This window comes from Miniopterus natalensis, chromosome 3, assembly GCF_054644295.1.
Source record: "Miniopterus natalensis isolate mMinNat1 chromosome 3, mMinNat1.hap1, whole genome shotgun sequence".
NCBI classification, from domain to species: domain Eukaryota; kingdom Metazoa; phylum Chordata; class Mammalia; order Chiroptera; family Miniopteridae; genus Miniopterus; species Miniopterus natalensis.
Genome location: NC_142083.1, coordinates 75,214,203 through 75,233,529, shown reverse-complemented (window position 1 = coordinate 75,233,529; position 19,327 = coordinate 75,214,203). Strand labels below are relative to the sequence as shown.

The 19,327-nt window shown below is 46.2% G+C and overlaps 1 protein-coding gene across 3 annotated transcripts in view; it reads left to right on the top strand.

Annotated features, from left to right (window-relative positions):
* Positions 1–8,376: 8,376 nt before the first annotated feature.
* The window catches only part of DTX2 (deltex E3 ubiquitin ligase 2), a 34,350-nt gene continuing 23,399 nt past the window's right edge, over positions 8,377–19,327 (top strand). For 2 of the 3 annotated variants that reach the window (XM_016199000.2, XM_016199002.2), the window contains exons 1-4: positions 8,377–8,493; positions 9,622–9,786; positions 11,102–11,233; positions 17,724–18,079. In XM_016199000.2, coding sequence (XP_016054486.2) covers positions 17,812–18,079 — 268 coding nt within the window. In that variant the 5' untranslated portion in view covers positions 8,377–8,493; positions 9,622–9,786; positions 11,102–11,233; positions 17,724–17,811. The remainder of the gene's footprint in view (positions 8,494–9,621; positions 9,787–11,101; positions 11,234–17,723; positions 18,080–19,327) is intronic. The other variant, XM_016199001.2, reaches the window with a different exon arrangement.

The following is a 19,327-nucleotide window of genomic DNA, read 5'->3' as shown; positions in this document are numbered from 1 at the left end:
CTGGGCAGGATGGTTACCAATAAATGCATGTGATGGCTCTGTTTCTGTGGCCTTGGGTCTGGCTGAGGTGAGGGGCTCAAATGTGTTGACAGGGCATAGAAGCAGATGTCTAAAGTACATCCAGAGCAGTCTTGTGACTTGTGGGTCTGAGAAGTGCAGGAAAGCCCTTGACCTAGGTCCTCGCCCTTCCAAGTGTGGTCTGCAAACACTGTTGGCATCACCTGGGGATTTGTGGAAAGGGCAGAGTTTTAGGCCCATCCCAGATCTAAGAGTCTGCATCTTAACAAAATCCCCAGTGATTCAGGTGTGTTGAAGCACACTGGGTCAGGGGATATGCATCAAGAAGGAATCATGCCCCCCAAGTAGGTCATGGTGTGCTGTGTGCGGGAGCAAAAGACTAGGTGGAAGAGGGGAGTCAGTGATCCTGGAGCAAATCCTCAAAGAACTAGCAGATCCTCAATGGGCAAAATGGGGGAGGTGGGCGTGGAGGGAGGAGAGAACAGGGAGAACCTATGCCCTGGAGGAATGGAATCCAGTAAGGATGGGGGAGTAGAGAGGGAGGAGAGCTGGTGAAAAGAAGCCACTAAAGGGTTCTGAGTGCCATGGATGGACCATTCCTGTTAGGAAAATCAATTGGAGCAGCAAAGGGCATGGCCTGGAGGCTGAGACAAAGCCTGCCAGTCTCCTGCCACTGTAGGCTTGGCAGGCCACTTCAGCTATAGGATGGGAATGTCTGGAGGTTGGGTGAGCAGAGCACATGGTGGGACCCTGGTTCATGCAACAGGACTCTTGGGGCCAGATGGTTTGTCTCACACCCACCCAGCTCTAACCCCGACTGAGCCCGTTTACTCCTGCCTAGCAACATCCTGATGAAGTTCTCTACTTCAGGGTTGTTGCGAGGATTACTGTGATACTTGGTGTCCAGCATGTGTTCAATCCAAGCTGTTCTATAAGCAAAGGCTATTCCCAGGACACCCTGGGGGCCATCCCTGCCCGAACACCCATTCGTTACTTGCCCTCATGTTCCCGGATGTTGCGACACCCTGGGAACTCATCTCTCATTCAACTTCTGTCCTCAGCAGAAAGAGGAAGTGGCTGTGTCTGGTATGGAGAGGAAGTGTGACTAGGAATTGACTCTGAAAATTACCCCCAGCCAGTTCCAGATAGGCCTCAGCTCAGCATGAAGCTGGCCCTGGGCAGGCCTAAGAGGCAGCCTCCAGCCGTAATGTCAGGGCTTCCTGCCTTCCCCCTCAAGGTGGAACTTGAGTGGGAAAGGGAGGGAAATGGCAGAGAGCTGACAGTTGTCTTGATTTCATTGCTTACGGCCACCTCTTTTCCTGGTGTTTGGGGTAGCTTCCTATCATACCCTGTGACACTCTACTGAATCAACACTTTTTGTGTGGGTTTAAAACTTTGTCTTTGCAGCCAGGAAAAAAAGGGAGATGAGGTATGTTAAAGGACAATAGGGGAGCCTGGCTGGTGTAGCTCAGTGGCTGAGCATCGACCTATGATCCAGGAGGTCATGATTGTATTCCCGGTCAGGGTACATGCCAGGATTGCAGGCTCCATCCCCAGTAGGGCACGTGCAGGAGGCAGCCAATCAAAGACTCTCTCATCATTGATGTTTCTTTCTCCCTCCCTCTCTCTTCCTCTCTCTGAAATCAATAAAAACATTTTTTAAAAAAGGACAATAGGAGAAAAAAGTAAAATCATAATCGTATAAATACAAAATGAAAATGTGTCAAAGGTCTTGTTTTAACTCATTCATTGAGGGAAAACTAAGATGCAAAAGATTGGTTCAAAGGAAAATGCAAATAACATTTATATAAAGGTAATCAGGAATGCAGAAACGAATTTGCTGATAGGTGCACAAATGGCTTCTTCCATGGGCAGAAATCAATTGCATCTCTAAGGGCAAGATCATTTGCAACCATTTGCATTACTATCGATTTTCTACAACTTACAGAATTGTAAAATACCTTAGACAAAGACTAGGAAAGGCGCAGGCTGGCTCTTGTGGAATCAGATAACCTGAAAGGCAGTTGGAGAACACTCAGTAATCTTTTTGCCTATTTCAAAGTCTGTCACAATTTTCCCTCACAGGTGTTAGACTTATCAGGTATTTTTAGTGATGGATTCTAAGCTGCTCCTAAGGGCTAATGGAAGTTTTCACCAGAAGGTTAGATATGAAAAGGGGCCACCTGATTAGTTCAGGAAAGGCCTGCATGGCAGCCTTGCAAACTCAGAGACCTAAAGTAACCACAAAGATGGTTCGAAATTAGCCTGGCCAGTGTGCCCAGCTGGAGTGGTTAAGTAAGTCGTTGAGAGTCGACCTATGAACCAGGAGGTCATGGTTCGACCCAGGTCAGGCACAGGCCTAGACTGAGGGCTTGATCCCTGGGAAGCAGCCTGTAGGAGGAGGAGGCAGCTGATCAATTACTCATCATTGATGTTTCTCTCTCTCCCTCTCCCTTCCTCTCTCTGAAATCAATAAAAACATTTAAAAAAATGCTCTGAAATGAAAACTTTCTAACTAAAAGCAGTTTATGGTGGGAAGTCATGCATGCCCTAGGCCGGTATCTTTCTTGACAAAGGTCAATCCTTACCTTAACTGAGTCTATTGTCTTTTTGCATCCCTGATGTTAGGGACAGAGATGTTCGCCTTAACGGTGATTGTTAGCTATAGTTATAAGAAATATTAATCATGTTCTGTTAACTGTGATTCTGTTTGAATCAGAAAAAGCACTTTCTAACCTGGCTGAGAGTTGTACACCCCGGGACATGGGAGTTAACTGTGGAATGCGGTCCATACTTTTATCAACATGGGAAGATTAACAGCCTGTTCCAGAAACAATGGAATCCCCGAGGCACCTGCCCTTTGCAACCCCCAGCCCACCTTGCCTACTTCCCCAGGCCTGTAATTCCTACTTTCCCATGTAATCTTTGTCCTTCTACCCAATATAAGCACCTGGATTATGGGGGGGAGGGGAGGGGGGAGGGCAGATTTTTGTGGATGGCCATTACTGCTCTCCCAATTTGCTTGTAATATTGGAATAAATGCTCATATATGATTCAACCCTTTTTCTGCTTAATTGGCTGAAGTGGTGACAGGCAACCTGGACCCATTACTGTCTGGTTTCAATAACAATGTTGGACTGTCAAAATAATTTTCCTTTTTCTGTATCCCTTAAAGCACAGGCACCTCTCTGTGGAGACCACAAATCCCCTCATTATCATTGAGTTAATTGCTGACTGCTAACTATCCTATGCCAAGTATGTGTCTATCATTCTACTTTTTTTTCCACATTGCTTTTCAGAGAGAGTGGAGGGGAGAGAGAGAAACATTGATGTGAGAGAAAGACATGGATTGGTTGCCTCCCGCATGAGCCCGGACTGGGGACGGGGATCAAGCCCTCAACTGAGGGCTTGGCTGGAATCGAACGCAGGACACTTCAGCCTGTGGGCCGATGCTCTAACCACTGAGCAAAACTGGCTGGGGCTACTTTTTTAAATATAGTGTTATTTTAAAAAAATTTTTTAAGCCTCATGCGAGGAGTGAGGATATTTTTTTCATTGATTTTTTGAGAGAGTGGAAGGGAGGGGGGAGAGAGAAACATTGATGTGAGAGACACATCAATTCGTTGCCTCCCACACTCACCCTGACAGGGGGCAGGGCTCAAACTGCAACCCAGGTACATGCCCTGGGCTGGGAATCAAGCCTGCGACCCTTCCGTGAACAGGCCGAGGCTCTAACCACTGAACGACACCAGCCAGGGCTATCATTTTACTTTTTATCCAATCCCAGAGATTTCCCCCTTTGCTTTCTCCCACCTCCCTAATCTATTACCAGTGGATTTCATGTAATCCACATGTGTCTCCTTTTTTTATTGTAACATATAACATAAGGTGCAAAACTGACATTCTCAGGAGCATTATCTCAAACTGTTGAGATTTTGCTTCCCGGTAATTGTCGACAATTTAGCTCAAATAAACTCACAAAAATTCTTCACAGGTTTGAATGTTTCCATTCTTACGTTCACACTACCAGAAAGATAAAACTGTGTCTCCCAAGGGGCCTCTCACCCTCAACCTTTAGGCTAAAAAGCCTGGCTTGTCCAAACGCTATAATTGGTCCCTTCTCCTGAGCAACTCTAGATCCCAAACCAGAGTGCCAGAGTATTAATTTATAACTAGAACACTATCTGGGGGTGGGGGGTACTGGTCCAGTGTGATTGTTTAGTGTAAAAACAAACTTTTCAGATTAATTCACTGAGTGCACCTCATTTCAGATTTGTAGCAAGGGAATTAGCAAGGATGAGCTAGTTTAAAACGTGTTCCACGGGGCCAGGACTTACATAAGATGATGCTTTTTGGGAAGTCAGCTTCATTCCTAGGGGCTGCAAAGCCACTGCACTTTTGTTGGCTGTGTAGGTCACACCTGGGTCCTGAGCGGGCACCATCGCCCAGAGATACCAGGTGCTATTAAATAGAAATAATGAGCAAAGCAGCTGTGACTTCTAATCAGACACTCCCTCCATAACGTCTGATGGAGGCCAATTAGCTGAGGCACTGACTGAGCAACAAAATTCTGCCTTCACAAGCAAAGCATCAAAAAGTGCTCGAGCCCATTAACAGTGGCACTGAGTCCCAGTGCCTGGCCTTTTCCCAGGTTTACTTTGATCTGTTCTTGCTCCAGAGAGAGCTAGGGGCCGGTTCCAGGATTGAAGCCTTTGAAAGCAGTAAACCCTGACACATAGAGTAAGGTTTAAGGACTTAAAAAAAAAAATCTAAGCTTCTCTGCCACCACCACTCCCCATTCCATGGCTAACAGCCACATTCCTTCTTGGGCCATGTCATTCATTCTTGGTTGCTTGGGAAGGCCTGAGGGCTATACAAGCTCCAGCCTTTGAGACATTAAAAAAAAAAAGGCTCCCTCTACGGGCAGATGATTTAGGACAAAGAGCCCCAGCCAGGAAGGTTTCAGCTCCCACTTACCCCTAGACTTCATGCCTTTATGCAAGGCAAACCTAACCCACTGTGTGTATGCATTCTCAGATTTTTTTAATAGAAAAAATAGCGTGAGTACATAGTAAATAAAAATCTTCAGCTCATCCCCTACCTTCTTGGAGCATCTTAGGTTTCCTCCCAGAAATTTTCTGTGCCTACAAGACTATTTGTGTATAAATATATATATAGCCCCCCGCCCCACACACACAAATAGGTGCATGTTTTACTTTACTCTCTGCTCTGAAAGTTCCTTTTTTCACCTTTCTTACCCTTTTTACTTAACAATATATCTGTGAGTCTTCCTCAGTCTTTCTACCTAGCATTCCAGGGTTATTTAAGCAGCCCCCTTCTGCTGGTGTTTCTGATCCTTTGCTATGTATATTGGTTTAAAGTTCATTTTGCAGGTGGCCAATCCTGTTTCCCTCCTTTCTAGCTTCCTGGAGGACATCCTGCTGCAGCCTTAAGACACAGCACATTGACTGTCCTGCCTAAAAATTAAAAGTCCATGTTTCCCATCCTCCCTCTTGCTGCTGCCCTATTTTGCTTCTTTTCATGATCAGAGCTCGTTATTTTTTTCCCCAAATATAGTTTTCCTTTTCAGGTTATAAAAGTGGAAACTATTCTTGGGACACACTGAAATGATACAGGAAAAGTACAAAGAAACTGAAAATCACCCGCTCTCCTGCCCCTTCAATGTTACCATGTTGCCTAGTGTTCTTCCAGGCACACATAGCCATGGGCAAACTTATGTAAGTAGCATCATTACACACAATGGGTTTATTCTCTCTACTGCCCCCTCCACCCCTGCCCCACAATGTGTGGGACACAAAGATTGCTCTTAAAAGAGCTATCTACTCCTAGATTGCATTCCTGACCTTCACGAACACAGGTATACCTGCTCCAGGTCCTACCTGTCAATGGAAACACTCTGTGGTCACCAATGGCCTCCATGTACTACAGTCAGAAGTTTGGAATCTTTCTTGAAGTCAGTTGGCAGACTGAAAGATGAAAGAGCCCAGAATAGGGAGACGGGAGCCCCTACCCCAGAGATAGGCTGCCCTCCCAGGGGACCAGCCTGTTGGGCCTCTCAGGAGTATTTGTCACTACTGAGCACTGCCTTCATGGGTTCTCTGCCATCATGGTCACCCAGTGCCCCCCCAGTCTAGCCTCCTTCCCAGACACTTCTACCTCTCACCTTTTCTTTAAAGGCCAGTGTTCTTTGGCCCTGGACTCACTTTTTCTCATCTGTGGTCTTCCAGGTGATCTCAATGTCTTTGCTAGTGATTCCAAAATCCCTATCTCTACCCCAGATCTCTCCAGAGCCTCACACCTTGTAGTTCTTTCCTCTCCCCCTATTCACACTCAATTTGTTGATGTCCCCCTTTTCTAGGGCACTCTCCTTCATGCAACCTAGTCTTCCAGGCAGTGTCCTTCCTGCCTCTGTGGAGCCTCTCTATCCTGGCCTCTCTCCTGGATCCCACATCATCCCCAACCTTGCCTCCTAGCAAGCCTCCCCCAGAGCTCCACCTCCTCCACCTCCTCCCCGCTCCAGAGCCTTAGATCCAGAACCTTTCCAGCCTACCCTCTCACCAGTATTCTGTTGGAGTCTCTACCTGTGTATGCAGTGAGGTTTTTGATCAGTAACTATCAATTCAGCTTTTCACTAAGGGAAAAGGAAGCACTTAAGAAAATATCTTTTGAATGTTAAAAGACTTTTCTAATACTTCAGACTATGTCATCTGCACCTCTCCCCCAATGGGGCCAGTCATATGGGGGTGTTCAAATCTGGAGTTAGACACTACCTCAATTTAAAGACAAGCTCTGCCAGTTGCCAAATGTGTGACCTTAGACACACTGTTTAAGCTCTGTGCCTGAAAAGTCCTCATCTTTAAAATGGAGATAACAAATAGCACCTACCTCATTGAGAGGATTCAGGGAGGCGATGCATGTCAAGTGCTTGGCACATACTAGGTGCTTTAGAAATGTTGTAGATGGTTATAGCTGAGAAAACTAAGACTGAGAGAGGAAGGGAAATGTTCCCATCCTAAGCTGTAGCTACTATGGTCATCTAGTATAAATCACAGGTAAAATGCTACCCTTTTTTTCTCAGTGGAGATCTGGCTCTGGAAGTAATTGGGAGAACCTGACTTTGGTGTCTCCTAGACAGTTAAAGGCCTGTGTCCTCTAAGTCAGCTCCTGGGTTGTAGATTCCTGGCTTAGGGTGGTAGAGTCATGGCTTAGCATACCAGAGATTTGGCCTACTAGAGGCACTCCTTTTTCTCCTTCACCAGTTTCGGGTTGGTTACTCCCCCTTTCTAGGCCTCAGCTTCCTCTTCTATAAAATAAAGTTTTAAAACTGAATGATGGGGGTATCTCTTCCTCCAACCTCAGCAGTCTGAATCTTCCTCAAATCTTTGATAAAGAATGAGTGACATTAGATTAAGTAAAAATCCTTATCTAGAGTTCAAGATTCAGAGGACTCTGTACCCCTGAAACTGTATGCAAAATGTGTGTGTAATATGTGTGCACACGTGTGAATACTGACATCTGAGCATTTTTCTGGGAATGGCTTTCTTTAGCTTTGGAAAACAGGTCTGTAATCCCAAAAAATTAGTCACCAGCCTTGTTTAGGTCTCATTACCTTCATTCCCCTGCTTAAATCCTTCCATTGGCTCCAGATGCCTAAATGCCTTGCATGGCTTTTAAAGTCCATCATACTCCTACCCAGCCTTCTCCCCATACTCATATCCTGTCAAACCCTAATCCATTTTCTCTGTCCTCAGTCCCTTCACATGTCCTCTGCCCTGGCCACAAGGAACATTTTACTGCTTCCTGAGTGGGTCAGGCACTTTCACATCTCTCTTTCTTGCATGGGCTTCCCTGCATTCCACCAGGCAAACCTCTATGTGGGCTTGAAAATTCAACTCAGGTGTCACCTCTCTGTGATGTCTTCCTGACTCACCCCCAAAATTAGGTGCACCCGTCTATGCTCCCACTCTTTTATCATAATATTTATCCCACTATATTGTATTGTGTGTTTAAGTATCTATACCCCCAACTAGATATGAAGTTTTTCCAGGAGAGAAACCAAGTTTCCAATTGATGTGTTAATCCCCAGTACCCAGCACAGGGCCTGAAACCATGTATGCACTGGTAAAAGCTGTGTGAAAAACTATGTAAGTAATCAGTAAATTAATAAAGGAGTAAGTCATGAGTGAACAGGCTAAAGAGGAAGGAAACACCTGAAAAGGTCCTCCCGGGCCCCGCCCCCGGCTCCCGCCCCCCACCCCGACTGAACTACATTTCCCAGAAGGCCCCGCATCCTGGGCATGCGTACCGGAGCGCAAGGAAGCTGCGACGCGGAGTTTCACTCCGGCTGTCTCCTCAGAGTCGGAGCCGGAGCCGGAGTTGTGCCCAGGCCGAGCCAGAGCAGCTGCTCGAGGGCGGCGGTGCCCTCATCCTGCCCTCTCGCCCTTTTCAGCCTTGGTGAGAGAAGACAGTCAGGTCACCTGCTAGTCTCCAGGGCTGGGGTCCCGAGGGCGCGGGGAAGACCGAGTTGTGCTTGGACCGGAAGGGGGCGGGCGTGGAAGTGAAGGAGGGCTGGGCCGGGCGGGTGAAGAGTCCCGGGACGAGGTCCAAAGGGAATTGGGAGGACTTGTTTCTAGACTGGAGGTCTCGGAGGTTAGAGTTGGGGGAATTGGGAGGCGCTGGTAGCTTAGACTGGGTGCTGGGTAGGAGGGTAAACGCCGGGCTAGCAGGTGGAGGGGCGCAGACCCTGGGAGTTTGGGTCGGTCAGGAGGAGTGAACCCTTTCCCACAGGACCGGGAGGAGGCGGTGGTGACATTGCCACCCGGCTACCAGTTAGGGTGTGGGTTCTGTTGGGGGTCTGCTTCTAATTGAACGACTCACTGGAGCGGGGGCTTAATTTAGAGGACTTTGCCTCCTAACTCTGCTTTCCTGTCCCAAGTGGGGTCCGCCTTCTAGGAAGTTCCTGTTTCCAGGGACCCTGGGTTACTTTTGCGGGGTTCATAATGTTTGCTTAAGAGGATTTAGAAGACTTTTTCTGGAGCTACCCTTTCGTCCCGCCTTTCTCAGCCAGCTACTGGTTCCACTTCCCTAAGTGCCAGTAGCCCTGGAAATAGTGTGTGCACAGACGCTTGGACCATTAAGAAACTCAAAACATTTCTGCATGCCATCCACGCTCTAGAGTTCTAGAAGGTGGACTTTCTGGTCGCCAAAATTAGGCTTTAACTTAAACCATCTGGGTAACTATGACTAGGTCTCTCATTCATTGCTGTGTGACTTTGGCCAGCCTTTTACCCTCTCTGGTGTGTTGATTTCCTCAGTGCCTATACTGCAGACTGGCTTATCAAGTCCTTTTGGGCTTTTCTATGAAAGGGCTCAGGTTGTTTTTTTGTGTTGTTGTTTTTGACCATTCCCTTTATTGTTTGAGTGGGTAGAGGAAGACTACTGCTCTGCCTATCATGTCAGAAAATAAATCTGGCGGTTTCCAGTCCCCCGTCACAGTACGCGGACCAAACATCTGTGTGTTTATTTTCACCAACTGCTGTTTCTCAATTTAAAACCTGATCATCTTCTTCCTTGTTGGCAAAGGTGCCTTGAAATTTGTGTTGCTGAGTCAGCAAGCCTTTCAGATTTGCCTGGGTTTTGTTGTTTGCGTTTTATATCAAGATGGGAACTTGAACAAGTCATTCCTCCTAAGGATCTGGTGTCTCCATCAAGAAGGGACAATTTGTGCCAGCTCTCCAGAGAGAAGAGGTGAGAGCCATGAGGACTTTATATTGCTACCTTTTTAATCTGGTTTTCAATAGAGAAGGTGGGGTCTGGGGAGGGTAGAATTGAGGTCTCCAGGATGAAAGTGAGCCCTGGGTGTAGATTGTTGATTGCTAACTCTCTCAAATTCAGGTGGCTTCTTGCCAATGACTTCTCCTGTTTAACCAGTCTTAGAGGGTGCTTTCTACATGGTTTGCACTTTAAGACATGCTTTATGGGATGAAGGACGTAAGTCACAATTTCTGCATTTGAACTGGAAATTTTTATTTTGTTGCATGAATCTTTACTGGGTGCTTCCTTTGTGTCAAGCCCCGTGCTCAGTGCTGGGGGTACAGTGAGGAGCAACAAGAGCTCTGTCTTCTGGGACTTGGTGGTTTGGTAGAAAAGACAGACAAACCATAGACATTAAACAGGTGTTGTCAGTGTGATATGGATTGAGGGGGGTCTCACAGGACAGAGCTACCACCACTCCAGGAAGGGGGTAGGAAGGAAGATGAGAAGGTCACAAAGGCTTCTGGAAGATGATAGCTAAGGTGAGTTGTGCAGGAGTAGTACTTAGAAAGTAGGGGCAGTAGCCTGGCAGAGGAGTGAGCATATGCAAAGTCGTGAAGCTACGGATACATCTGGGCCACTGTAAGTAGCTCAGTGGTTGGAACAATAAGGGATGGGTGTGGGGTAGAGGATGCTGGAAAGGTGGGCAGAGGGCTGAGTGCGGAGGGTTTTGTGGGCCATGCCAAGGCTCTGGGGAGCAGAAGGATTTTAGCAGTTGTCGGGGGAAGGAGTGACATTTAAAATTTACACACTGGCTGGAAAGTGTGGGTTTGATTGGATTATTCTCTTTGTGACTGTTTCCTTATACTATGCTAGCGTCTGGTAAGGGGCAGGTGAACATGAGATTTTGCCGTCAGCTTGTTCATGGACATAGAGAACTGTGAAGTTCAGACAGAATGCTGTGGAAGTTGATGAAAGGGTGTTTTCTTTCAGTTGGGCACATCAAGGCATTATGGAGGTGCTATTTAAATAGGGCCTTGAAAGTATGGATCAGGTGAGGGTGGGTCGCCAAGTGAATGGGATTCTGTGTGGAGCTGAGGTGTAGAGGTGGGGAAGCGAGATGTAAATGTGGTAATAGATCATCACTTAAACTCTTTGGGAGGAGTTGGGGAGAGAGGAGGGGTTGGGGAGAGGGAGGTATAGATGAAAGGGTATTGAAGGAAAGTACACTGGCAAATACTGTTGATAGAGAGGGACCAGATTGTGATGAGCTTCAATGTCAACCCAAGGAACTTGAACTTTATTTCAGAATTCCAGCGGAGGTGTGGAAGAAACAGGATCAGAACTATATTTCAGGAAGCTCAATCTTGCACCTGTCACAGGTGGACCAGAAGGAGATACAAGAGTTGGGGAAAGCCAGTGGGAGAGAATACTTATCAAGGTGAGAGCCATAAAGGTTTCAACCAGATGCTGGCAATGGGCTCCGAGGAGTTGAGAGGGAGGAGAGAGCAAACCATGGCAACTGCGAGGCAGTTGGGGAGAAGGTTAAGGAGGAGCAGGACTCCAAGGTTTTTCTCCTAACAGCCTGGGTCAGAGTGGAGCCAGGGAATCTAGGAGAAAAGGCAGAAATAGGAAGAAGGAAGGTGAGTTTGGCTTCAGACGTTGAAGGTACCTAAAGTGTCAACAGGAAGGGGACAGTGGGCTAGGGAGAAAAGTCCCTGATTCATTCTATACATGCCTGCAGCAATTGTATGCCAGGGCTTGTGCTTAGCACTTGGAGTACAAAGATAAATGATTTCTTTTGTGTGTTTAATTTTTACCTCAGGCTTGCTTATATTTATTTACTAAGTTATTTTTGTTTGTTTGTTAATCCTTTCCCGAGGATATTTTTTCCATAGTTTTTCAGAGAGAGTGGAAAGGAGGGAGAGGGGGGAGAGAGACAGAGGAGAGAGAGAAAAACATAGATGTGAGAGACACACCGATTGGTTGCCTCTCCGCTGGGGCTGGGGGTTGAGCCTGCAACCCAGGTACGTGCCCTTGTCTGGTGCACAGGTCAATGCTTTAACCGCTGAACCACACTGGCCAGGGCTACTAAGTTATTTTTAATGAATGTAGTAAGCTTCTGTATTCCATCCACTAAAACAAAAGCTTGGGGCTTGAAACAAAAAAATATACGTTGAATCATGCAATCTTCCCATTTTTCATCCTGAGATTACCATTATTTCCTCGCCTTCATTTTAATACAGTTTTATTGTACCTATGTATTTCTAAGGAAAGTAAAATAATGTAATTTTGTTAAGATTTCTCCTCCATATTATTGCATGGCATGTGGTTCATTTATTTTTACTACTAATATTCTATGGTGGAACACGCCACAGTTTATGCATCTGATCTTACATTGATGGGCACTTAGTTGTTTCCAGGTTTTAGCTGTTGCAAGTGTTCTTCTCTGAACACTTCTATACACATCTGTTGAGCATGTACAAGAAGTTTTTTTGGGTATAAACTGAGGGGTGATATTTTGCTGGGTCATCAGGTAAGTAAATGTTCAACTTTTGTTGATATTGTAAGATTGTTTTCTGAAGTGGTTGTACCAGTTATAGTCAGACTACCAGCAGCAGTGTAGAGGCCTTCCAGTTGCTCTCCATTTTTGCCAACACTTGATATAGGCAGGCTTTTTAAAAATTTTTGCCAATTGAATGGGTATAAAATGGGATCTTTGGGATCTTGATTTCTCCGTTCCTGAGCCCTGACATTGAGCATCTCTTCATAAGTTTATTGGCATATATATCTCTTGTGAAATATTTGTTCATGTTTCTTCCCAATTTTTCTGGGGGTTTTTGGTGCTTTATTATTATTATTATTGATTTGTAGTTCTTTATATATTGATTTTAATTCTTTATGCACATTGCAAATATTTTCTTCCAGCTGGTAACTTATTTTTCTACTTTCTTTAAGGCATTTTTGGTTGAATGACCATTCTTAATTTTAACATTGTGAGATGTATTATTTTCATTTATAGTCAGTGTTCTGAGTCTTGTTTAAGATATCTTTTCCTGACCATATCCTTGCCTTGAAGGAGCCTATGACCTAGTGGAGGGGACAGGTAAGGTAATTGCACTCAGATATTACATGGACATTGATTGATAGAAGTGGCCAATTCTCCCTGTGGGGCAGGAGCAGATGTAGGAATGATTTCACAGTATATCGAGTCTCAAGCTGGGAATAAAGAGAGGAGTAGGTGGGCATGTGGGATGGACACTCTCTCAATGGGGTTGAGGGGCATGGAACAGCCTGCCTCTTCTGGGTCCTCTCTCGAATTCCTATGGCTGGAGCAGAGGGCTCATCTGAAGAAAGATTTGGGTAATCTGCGTTCATGGCATTATTGAGGCCCTAGGAACAGATAAGAGGGTCCAGAGGAAGTGTAGAGAGGGAGGGCAGACCTGATTTCCTGATGCAGGGAAAGGTGTTAACGCCTGGTGTGACTCTGGGAAGCAGTTGGGGTTCCTAGAGGTGGCGCTGACAAACATGCTGCCTGTTGTGCCATTGGATGCTGTATTTCATCGTCAGATGTTGGGCAAAGACCTACATGTCTGCAGAGGGCATGTTGTTGGGGTGATTAGCCAGAGACATAGGCACTCTCCTACTTTTTAGTAGAAAAATGGGTTCAGAGAAGTATTTCTCATCTGTAGGACAGTGGAACACAGTGACAGATGTTGGGGAGGCAGTAGGGGAGGGGTCAACACACCATGGCCCATGGGCCAAGTCCTACCCACTGCCTGTTTTTGTTAGTAAAGTTTTATTGGAATTGTGCACCTGAAACCTGTATAATTTTGTAAACCTGTGTCACTCCAATAAATTCAATATAAGGGGGAAAAAATGTTTTATGGGATATAACCACTCCAGTTTACACATTGTTTGTGGTTGTTTTCACATTACAGTACTGGAGTTGCATAGTTGCAACAGACACCCTTTGTTCTGCAAAGCATAAAATAAGTGGTTTCTGACCCTTTACAGGAAAAGTTGGCTGACTCCTGCCATGGGGAGTCATGGTAACTGTGGTAACCTGGAGAGTGTGTACTAGCTAGTTGTTTCTGGATGAATGATGAATCTAGGTCAGGCCTGCAAATGTTGCCAGCTTTTCTGGTGTTCAAGAAGCTGGAAATCTGGATTGAAGAAAAAAAAAATTATTTATTGATTTTAGAGGAAGGGGGGGGAGAGAGCAAAACCAGGATGGTTTCTTTCATGGTCAAAGTTATCAGTATTTTTAAAAATTTCTTTTGGTTTGATCATAAAAAGTAATATGGCCATTGTAGTACATTTGCAAGTGCAGAAAGAGGTAAAAAAAAGTCCTGTAATTCCATCATTCCTGTTAACATTTCAGAATTGTTCCTTTTGGCCTTTTAAAAATTATTTTATATAAGGTAGAAAGAACATGGGTTTTATGGTGTCACAGACTGGCTGCCTGACCTTGGATAAATTCTTAATTTCTTTTGACTTCAGTTCCCTTGTGTGTAAAATGGGAATTTCTACTTTCAAGGGTGGTTGAGGGTTGAGAGAACTGGATGACAAAAGCACCAAGCAGAGTGTATGCCACATAGTAGGTGCTCAATAAATGACACTCTCACCTGCCTGAGAGCATAGTGTGTGCACTTACATAGCCTGTATTTTTTATTTGTTGTGAACATTATCTTCAGTCCATAAACTTTTTACAAACATATTTCAAGACTTGCAGTTTATCATTAGGATGTACCATAATTTATTTAAGAATTTCATTATTTTAAGATGTTTAGCTTGCTTCCAGATTGAAGCTTTTTTCCATGGCCAATTATAATAACTTTCATAATTAAGAACACTAAAGAGCCCTGTCATTAGGAACTGAAACAAATTAGGTTTTTGAACTGCAGCTCCCTAATGGCTAAAGTAGTTGTAGAGAATGGGTGCATTGACAGGGCTGCTATATGAGCATAATTGCTGTGTTCAAGTAGAACGCCAGTGGGCATTTCTGGTCAGTGCCTCAAACACCTGGCCCCTGGAGCTGAGGGTTCTCTCTGTTGTCCTCTGGTATATCAGACTCTCTGGGATATTGGATATTAAAGAGCTGCAGCTCCAGCTTTGGGTCAGCCCTAGATCTGCCCTCGGAGTTCCTGTTCCAGTGGGGAGATAGACACTGAAACCAAGGATAAGTGGAATGTGTGGTGAAGACACTCTTGAGGATGGAGGGCAGAGGGCTCAGGAAGAGGGTGCTATGGCTGAGTCTAGAAAGATGGACAAGTTTGCTTGGGGGCTTAGGTGGAAAGAAGACTACTCTAGACACATGCACCAGCAGGATTAGTGGCTGGGAGGTGGGAAATGGCTCTGAATATTCTGGCACTTACTGAAATTTAATGTGGCTAGACGTAGTGTGGAGACCTTGATATGAGTGGGGACAGCAGCTGGGCGCAGAGGGGTTATTTGCCATGACTGCTTCATCTCTGGGTCTCCCGTACCCAGACAGGGCCTGGACCATGGTGGGCCCCAGTCTGTAGAGACTGAACACTTTTATGAAAAGATTTAGCTGAAGTTATCAACTGTATTTCTCAGGCTGCTTGTCAAAGTTCTACAAGTTCGTTCATCTGGGAATCTGTGGATATACTCTGTGTGCTGATACATTGGAGGCTTCTGCTGCCTGAGAGAGGAATGATGCCTGCCAGGAGGAAAGTCCGGACTCAAGAGTAATTGGCTTTGAAACTGGTCCTGTGACTTGTACCCGGATGTGGTTCCAGAGACTTCTGATTGCAGGCCCTGGGCTCATAAGCCAGCCAGCCAGCCATCCCAAGGGCATCGTAGGTCCAACCCTCCAGGGCGGGATGTATGTTTTTACTGGAGCAGTTGGCAGCTCAGTTATTGGCACTCACAGGTGTGCTCAGTTATTGCAGGCCTGACTCATCGCCTGCATTCTCCTGCTTAGTGCTGCCACAGGCTGCCATTCCTCACCCAGACTTGAGGGGTGGGGAGGTACTGGGGTTGAGGGGAGTAGGGAAAGGGAGGGAGACCAAAATTTGCTAATACCTGCTGTGTCCCTGGTGCTTTACTGGGTGCTCTGTGCACGTCTATGCTTTAATCCCCATGAAAAGCACTTAGAATAGATACTGGTATCTTCATTTCCAAATGAAAGAAAAAGAAAACAAACTTGGAGAATTTAGGTACCTTTTTCATGATGATACAGTGAGTAGAGCAGGGTAAGTCGGCAGTGTGTTGATGCCAGAACCCATGGCTATTCCTTTTCATGTGCTGCTCCACATCTACCTTCCTTGTGGGGCGGTGGGTGGTCTTGGCCTTCTTATGGAAACCTTGATGGTGTAGTACAGTCTTAGAGGCAACAGCGAAAGCCCAGGATCCCAGCCTTATTACTAGCCATGTAAGCAAGTCACTGCAACTACCTGGGCCTCATCTGCAAAATGGAGATAAACTTCAGTGTCTGTACTTAAGCAGTTTGTATGGAAATCAGAGTAGATGGTATGACTGGGAACCCTGTTGGCATCAGGCCTGCATGAGCATGCTGTAACAGACTTGAGATACGAGTTCCTCTTTCCCTTCCTCCTTCCCCATCTCTAAGTAGGGCCTGTGAGTGGAGCCCAAGGTACAGTTCAGGCTGATCTTTCTTTAAGAAAATGCGTATCAGAGCTGGATTGATCTGGGTTTGCTCTCAGTGCTGACACTTAGCAGTATATGCGTGACCTTCAATAAGACCTTGACCCCTTTGAGCTTTGGTTTCCTGTCCATAAAGTAGAAGAAAAAGCACCTTGTTGGTCTGTTAGGCTTAAAAGAGATGAGTACATTTGGTGTTTGCCACTAAAATGTTGGTCCTGTTCCTCACTCTGGGAGCTGGTGCTCTGGGGGACTGCATTCACATACTTCTCTCCTTCAAAAAGCTGCAGGTGCATAGGACCATCCTCCCCTTCCATTCAGCCATGTTTTGAACTAACATGTATAACACTATGTGACAAGACCTATGCTGTGGCTGATGATATGGCTGTGGACAGGGCAAACTCACCCGGTTGCTGTTGGTGGGGGAGTAGAAAGACACAGAACGTCATCATACCCATACATGCTTATGGGCATAGAATTCTGGGCAGTGCTGTGAAGAAGTTAATGTACTGGGTGGCTAGGGAAAGGCTCCCTGAGTGACAGGCCGGGCCTGAAAGATAAATACGGTATGCAAGGGAAGAAGGTGGGCTGGATTGACTGGGAGAAGAATTTCTTAGAAGATGGGTTTAAACCCTCTGGACTTGACCCCACTGGTCAACGAGGCCCAGGCACAGGGAGTGGAGTGCAGAGAGGCCAGGCTTCAGCAGCCAGGAGATTTTACTGTTTATCGAGGGCATCCTTCATGATTAATGATGCCTCCTGGGGCAGCCTGGAGACTCAGGCGGAGCCAGGACCTGTACTTTGAATCCCAGCTCTGCATTGAGCCCCTGAGTATCCTTGAGCGCCTGTCCTTTTTGAGACACAGTTTTCTCCCATCTGTAGCATGGAAAAAAATGAACCTGCTTTGGAAACCGTAGAGTCCTCACACAGGTGTAAGGGGTCATCATGGCCTCAGTCCATGAGGGATTTGGAGCGATTCATGAAAATACAGTATAAAAGGATACATTTAGTAGTGGGTCAGAGGGAAATTATTGGTAAAAAGACAGAAGCTGGGCTGATCAGCAGCTAAAATTCATTTCACTGTATCTCCCTAAACATTTGCAGAGGTAGGTAGGCTGCTAGATTGACTGAATTCTTCCTGGCTGCCTGAGCAAAGAGAGGATCGGGTACTTGATTCAAGATGCCTTAAGGTATTAGGGGAAAAAGTGACTGGAAAAGCATGATTTTTTCCCCCTGCACTGCAGCTGACTCTGGCAGGGCAACATTGTGCATTGGTAACTGCTTGTTTGTCCTGTTTACAGGTCCTCTGGAAACACTGGGCAATGAACTGGAGACACCAGCCCAGAGTGGTCTGAAGCCCTTTGAGAAAGCAGAGGGATCCTGGGGAAGATGGCCATGGCCCCAAGCTCTTCCCTGGCTCAGGTGTACACCAGCCCTGTGGCTGTGGTCGTGTGGGAGTGGCAGGATGGGCTGGGCATCTGGCACCCCTACAGTGCTACTGTCTGCAGCTACATTGAGCAGCAGTTTGTCCAGCAGAGGGGCCAGCGCTTCGGGCTGGGGAGCCTGGCTCATAGCATTCCCTTAGGCCAAGCTGACCCTTCGCTGGCCCCTTACATCATCGACCTCCCCAGCTGGACCCAGTTCCGCCAGGACACTGGTAAGACGTGTTCTGCCTCTGGTGTGTGTCTGAGTACCTGCTTTGGGCTGGGTACCATGCTAGGTGTTGGAGTTACAGAATTGACTCTAAGAGCTTAATCCTGTCCCTGATAAACATAGCGTTGGGAGGTGGGTACTGTGAGTGATAGCAGGTACCACACAATGTGAGATGCACAGTAGGTCTTCACTTAACGTTGTCGCTAAGTTCTGTGACTTTAAGTGAAACGATGTATAATGAAACCAGTTTTACCACAGGCTAATTGGTATAAACGAGTTAAGTTACTATGGCATCTCATTAACTTTTAATGAAATAACATTATTTGAGTCCCTACTGTACCTCTTAGTAGTAGAGGGTACCTTAGGAGCACAGTGCAGAGGCCCTCCCAGCCCTTTTCCTCCTTGTTTCCCAAACCAAAAATGCCTGCCTCCACCTGCAGGGATTTGAGGTCTCGCTGGCAGGTGGCAGCAGCATGGAGGTGGTGTGCCATTTTAGTTAAGAGGGCCTTGCCCTAGCCAGTTTTGCTCAGTGGTTAGTGTGTCGCCCTCAGACTTAAGGGTCCCAGGTTTGATTCCAGCCAAGGGCATGTACCTCGGTTGTGGCCTTGATTCTTGTCCCCTGTTGGGGCTTGTGCAGGAGGCAACCAATCAATTTGTCTCTCTCACATCGATGTTTCTCTCTCCCCCTCCCTTCCACTCTCTAAAAAGTAATGGAAAAAAATATCCTTGGGTGAGGATTAAAAAAAAAAAAAAGAGGGCCTGGTGATTAGTTCTGGCTCCAGTACACTGTAGCTGTGTGACCTGGGCAGGTTACTTCACTCTCCTGTGTGCTCATGTTTGGTTTTATTATATGTTTTGATCAGTATTACTGAGAATGGGGCCACCAACTTCCTCCCAGAGTTTGTCCTGTCCCTCTAACCCAGTAGTTCTCAAATGGAGGTGATTTTGTCCCCCAGGACATTTGATAAGGTCTGGAGACATTTTTGATTGTCATGACTGTGGGGCGGGTGTTACTGGCATCTAGTGGGTAGAAGCCAGGGATGCTGTTAAACATCCTACAGTGCACAGGACTGGCTTGGGGACAGGGAGTTATTCGCCCGAAGTGTCACTTGTTTCCAGAAACCCTGCTCTTATCTCTGTAGTAGCCTCCTCAGGCAAGTGAGGACTAAGGCTTCCAGTTGGATGTAGATAAAAGTCCCTGCCTTCATGATGTTTGCAGGAAACTGAGAAAGGCCGCACACAAGATAAATAA